Consider the following 5,781-nt stretch of genomic DNA (forward strand, 5'->3'; position numbering starts at 1 on the left):
GAGCATAAACTTTGACTCTTTGTTTCTCCGCCCATCACATATCATGGCAGGCTGACAGGTGTAGTGAGTCATAATTCTGTCGGTCAACATAAATTCCATTTAGATATAGATATAGATTCGAAGAATGTTATGATTCTCTCCACCTTTCATAGAAAGGGAAAATAATTGAAGCAAATACCTTCCTTTGAAGACTGAAAAGAGGGTATCGAGGTAAGGGTGTCACATAATAAAGGTTCAAATTGACATTTGGGTCTAATTTTGTTTAATACCAAATTTAAATTCGTCGAGAAGAGATAGTAAAGAGGTGTATCCCACTTGGATGTGAATCCTAGCTCCTAGCCTGGTGGGGGCCTTTTCCATCATCTCGAATCCACCTGTCCACACCTTGGGATGATGAGAACTCGAACCAAATCACATGAAAGATCCGCATACACACAAAAACCTTTAGCATTTGCTGACGTGACTTATGCATAGGCGCAGTGGTGTTCCGTACCTTCATGGCATAATCTACTTTTGAACCAGATGACCTTTTCCTTCCTCATAAATCTCTCTTGTTAAAAGCTTCCAATGTCTGCCTTTGGAGGCTTGCGGCATCTTTCTAAATGTAAATAGCCAGCAGAGAACATAAGAAGGCAAGAGAAAATTAATGCTTCTTCCAATGAATAATATTATAAGTAGTTAGTAGTTATCATTTTATTCTTACTATCTCTGTATATTATCTGCTTAGGTTCAGTAGTAAGTGCTGGTTGACGGGCTATGTTCTGACACCTGTATGCCCAAGATTTGTGTCGAGTAAAGATTAGATGAAGCAACTTGGGACAAGCTTAAAAAAGCCAGAAGCACCTTTTGAACTTCGCTTTTCTGATACAAGTTTTGGAACAATGCAGGTCTGAGAATGTTATTCTAAATGTAATGAAGCTCAAGACGGCAAGGTAACTTAACTGCATCTTTCTACAAAACGGCAACCAAATGTTGGTAACCTTTCACAGAATAATCAAGTTTGTGCGTAAATTTGTTAAGAACTTCAGAGGCACAAGAATGGCTCATAGCTTTTTGGAAGTGATGATATGAGATTTATTATAAAATTTGGCAAGCTGTTGCACTAGAAATATTATCAATTACTGTCATTTGCTTTTTAGTTCTTACGAACTTGGTTAGGGATATGCTCTGGTTTACGTAATTTTTCCCTTGAGTTAAAAGTCATATATATTATATACTTAGGCATAGCTCTCTTTTCTGCATGAACATTTATATTTCGACTTGTTATGAAATAAGCTGGAAATTGACTGGCACTGCTTAAATTATCCAGAAGCATTCTATTCTTCTTAATTATACATGCAGCCCTGGTGCATGGTCTTGATTGTTCTACCGGAAACAACTATTAAGATTTAGGAGCTGAGTTGTTAAATCAAATTTTGATGGGAAATTCGTATAAAGCCAGTCACAATTTCTGTTAGGAGAATATTGACACGGTACTAACATACTTAATGGGTTTACTAGTTACCTGCAATATCTGCAGACACTTTAATTTTCAACTGTGGCATAGGTTTAGTTTTTAAGGAGCATAAAGAATTTGCTGTTCCATTATCCGAGAGGACTGGTACAAAATAAAGTTCCTGTATCAATGGCTGTTTGGATCCTGTAGTAACTCCAACAAACCACCAATCAATCTCCCATGGGAACTGAACATGTGATCTCTTATAAAACAATAAGCTATCTCATGAATCCCAAATCTTTATTTTTGAACCAAAAACTGTAGGTGAGGCCCTGACAGTAATTTTTTATTGAAGGCGGCATGAAAAAACACAAAGGGGTAGTTAGAAGAAGAGGGGAGAATGTACAAAGGGAAGGGGAATATACAAGAGGGGGCTATACAGAGAGCTATACAAGGGAGTCAAGAATCCCAAATCTAATTATTCCACTTCATTATACACTAGATCTTGCCAATCTATTTTTATTGCATGAAACTTGTACTATTAAAGCAGCTGTTCTAATACAGTTTCTAGCAATGAGACGACTGTACAATATGTCCACTTCTGCCATCATATGCTCAAAGTGGATAGGTACCAGGGACAGGTATTTTTTTGTGTTAAATTATTAGACCACAGGCCACAGTTGAATAGTACATCCCATCTGCATGACATTCTTCTCTGTCCATCTGAAACCATATACCATCACTGATTAATCGAGTAGAAATATCAAGGAAGAGTTATGTGCTCCTATCCTTTTGACCTAATAATGGCTCCTTTTCCCTGTGTTACAGAAAGACAAAGAGGCATATATTGGTGTGTGTTTTCAATTAGATATTTGAATACCTTTGTTACAGTGGGGAGGTCGTCGACACAAATTGTTAGTTACTAGCTTTTCCTTGTACTTGCTATATTCACTATTCAGGGCAAATATCCTCTGCTACTAAGCATCATTGTTTTAAGTGATGTTGCAAATTGTATGTAGTTTGTACAGCCAATTAATTGGCTGCAAATTGGTGGACAGCACCTTTGTTCAAAACATTCCTTAAGTTTGTAACATCAACAAGGATGTTGCATGCTTCTATCCTGGCACAAATGGCCTTGTGATATTTTTTTAGGTACAACTAGTTATGGTTAGTATGCACTCTAGGCCTCCTGACCACTAGCTTTGCCTGCGCTTACCCCTCTTCTTGTGACCTTTTTGCTTCTTTGTAGAGCTGTGTGTGTAGGCTTGTTGCTTTGCTTGTCTGGTTTTGTTAGCCTAGGTTGCTTTGTATATTGTGGTTTAATTGGCCTGGTAATTTTTGCATCTTCTCAGTGTGCTTCTTCCAATACAAAACAACACACATATTGATGTGAGTTTGAGAAAAAAGTTGTCGTAAGTACCAAATGCACCCTTAGAGCATGGTTTCAAGTTTCAACATAGAAAAAAGGCAAGAATAAATGATATCTATTAAGATTGTGGGATGAAATGAAATGACAAAGGTCTAGTCTCCCAGCAAATCTGAGTGATTGTAATTCCTCCCTACAAATTTAATACACACTAGATTAGTGTGATGAGTTGGTGAAATTTCTCGTGGCTCCCTCCTACATAGGCTTGTCAACTCATTGCCTACTGCTAACACAAATCACCACCCACTCAATACTGGGTATTGCTGGCTTCCCCCTCTTTATAAATAGCACATCTACGCTCACTCTTTGTTCCACAGAAACACGAGCAGCCACAAGTAGTGCTCACTACTAGTCCCCTGACCTTTCTTGGAAAATTTCTCCCTGCTGGGGAAACAGTAAAAAGGGAGGAGAAAAGGAAAAATAGAGAGATAATGAGTTCATCGTGGACAGCAAAACAGAACAAGATCTTTGAGACGGCACTAGCGACGTATGACGAGGACACACCAGACCGCTGGCAGAAGGTGGCACGAGCAGTCGGTGATGGGAAGTCAGTCGATGAAGTGAAGAGGCACTATGAAGAGCTGCTGAAGGACCTGCATCACATTGAGTATGCAGGAGGCCGTCGCGGATCCCTCTACAACATCTCCGGCGCTAGCAGTAGCAACAGCAACTCCTGGGGCAGTGCCAATGAGGACCACAGGTAATTAAGAAGCCCGTACTCTCATACACACATAATCTCATTGTGCATCCTCTTTATGTGCTCACCTGTTGTTATGCACTACTAGTCATGGGTTTATGTTCAAGAGCAGTGTTTCTGCATGCTGTCACTTGATTTTGTAGCTTTTGGTCATTTTATGATTCCTAACGTCCCACACCTAGATTATCTGTTTCCCTCTAGTTTGCAGCATGCCTTTTATAGTTTGTTCCTCCTATTCTGTTCTTTTGGCTTGTGTTTAAGTGTCTGGGTGTGCCTTGATTATCTGTATCTTGGGCTATCTGAAATGTAAGTCAAATCCATTGTCCTTGGATTTTGCTGGAATTGACTTATGCCTTGCATAACTTATGTGATTAGTTTGACAATTAGATTCTTCACGAAGTGTGGAATTTGACTAGCTCTGCAGATTGCATTTTTCTGAACTTAGCTATATAACTGCTGGTCTGCTGCCCTGTTCCATTTCCACCTTGCGATAAATTAAGCATGTGATCCTTGTTTGTTGTTTATAAGGAGTACTCCAAGTTCCAACTAGTAAATAGTAATACACTTTTGTGCTCTTTCTTCATGTTTTGTGCACTCTGTTGACTGAGACTCCATTTGGCAAGACAAGTCAACTCCCTTTTGTCTGTCAACAATGTGCAAATTCAACTAAATGGAAGATACAGCAGAATAAACAGAAGTATGCTGAAATTTCAAACTCCAGGCAACCTCACCTGTCCATGATGATGATCTGCCGGCAAAATACTAGTGGATAACTATGGCCACAATGACACTATCTGATCCAGTTTAGTGTCGAATTAAATTGTGAGTACAGTGGGAAAGATATGGATAAACACCCGTAATCATAGTTAGTTACTAATCTCTAAACTGGGCGGTGAAGCAGGTCAATCTGTTTACGGGAATGAAAATTCTTTAGCATTAGTATGTTTGTGCTGCTGCTGCTGCTGCTACTCAGTGTGCTTTGAAAATTCAGCAATCAAATTATTATGCTTGTGAGAGAAATAGGCAGGATAAGGACACCAGTGATGGTGTTCCTCTTGGAAGGTTGCTCTTTGCATTCCTCTGCAAAGAGGGAATGGCCTCATTCCTACCACTCCCTGCACAGTGGTATCAACCATGGGCACATTTTCCTAAAGTTTGCAAGGGAAATCATTACAAACCCCACTACCTTTAAGCTGTTTGCCTTTATGATGAATAAATCACTTTCAGAACAGTGTACATTTTGTTCCCCCTCCTTTAATTTATTCGAACGGATAATGGTTTGATGTTGTGGTTTCTTTGTTCCAGGAGAAGGTACCTCAATCCTCAGTGAACGCGATCTTGGAGGAGCTGATCCGAAGCCTATTGCCGCGGCACTGCTCTTGCCAGCAAAACCGAAACAAATAACCGAGTCTCCCTGAGATGTTACGTTTACTATATATTTTTCGGGCTTATGCGCTCTCGCGTTGTTGTGTGTGTCGTCATAGGTAGTAGATTTCCTACCAAAAGAAGAAGGGTACTAGAATTGTGTAGTTACTAGTGGTTTGATGGAAAACTTCCAGTCGAGGTCCAGAGCGTGCCCTCCCGGTTTAAAATAAAAAGGGACCCACACTGTTAGAATTCTTGAAAAAAGTCAGACATATACTTGAAGTATTGCAGCATGTATCTGCCAAGTTTGGTGCAAAAAGGATTTACATATCTGATGTTAGCATGTCACCTGATGAAAATTCAGTTTCTGTCTATGTGCTTTAAGCGGATTTTCGACGTTTTCTCCTTCCTTTGCTGAGTGCTATCATGATAAAGTAGTAGGGCAGAACAGGAGGTTACCAAACTCAGGCCACCAAATTCTGGTCCAGATACCCAACAGTCATACGATAATGAACATTGGCCATCTTGGACAGGTGACCAAAGCTTGGGCTGTGCGGGGTGGTCCACTGGAAGCAGTTGCAGAGATCTGCATGATCCTTCACTATCTAGTCTAGTTCTCCAAAGTGAATGGCCATGTCACTACTGTTGATCAGGTAGAGAGCTTTTGCCAAGTGGCCCCGCGCTTCGACGGACGATGATCGGCGCCGGAGTCGTAGCAGCAAAGGAAGGAAACTATGGTGTGTGATCGGCCATATCCGCAGGTACAGTTTTTGGCGGGTGATCGGGCTCCACATTTTGTAGCTAGATAGAGTGAGACTGTGGCCTGCCCACTGTGGGTGGATAGAGATGTATAGCTGG

The 5,781-nt window shown here is 40.5% G+C and overlaps 1 protein-coding gene across 1 annotated transcript; it reads left to right on the top strand.

The window, feature by feature from the left end:
• The first annotated feature begins 949 nt into the window (after positions 1-949).
• On the top strand, positions 950-5,253 carry LOC123128132 (protein RADIALIS-like 4). The gene is made up of 2 exons (XM_044548066.1): positions 950-3,561; positions 4,864-5,253. Exons 1-2 carry the CDS (start codon positions 3,293-3,295, stop codon positions 4,886-4,888), a joined length of 294 nt encoding a protein of 97 aa, XP_044404001.1. The 5' UTR covers positions 950-3,292; the 3' UTR covers positions 4,889-5,253.
• The last annotated feature ends 528 nt before the right edge of the window (positions 5,254-5,781 follow it).

The sequence above is a fragment of the Triticum aestivum genome, chromosome 6A, assembly GCF_018294505.1.
Source record: "Triticum aestivum cultivar Chinese Spring chromosome 6A, IWGSC CS RefSeq v2.1, whole genome shotgun sequence".
In the NCBI taxonomy this organism is placed as follows: domain Eukaryota; kingdom Viridiplantae; phylum Streptophyta; class Magnoliopsida; order Poales; family Poaceae; genus Triticum; species Triticum aestivum.

Bases quoted from the DNA above. Each gene is read 5' to 3' on its own strand.
- LOC123128132 (XM_044548066.1), top strand. From the start codon at position 3,293: ATGAGTTCATCGTGGACAGCAAAACAGAACAAGATCTTTGAGACGGCA. The intron at 3,562-4,863 runs GTAATTAAGAAG...TCTTTGTTCCAG, and splicing joins AGTGCCAATGAGGACCACAG to GAGAAGGTACCTCAATCCTC.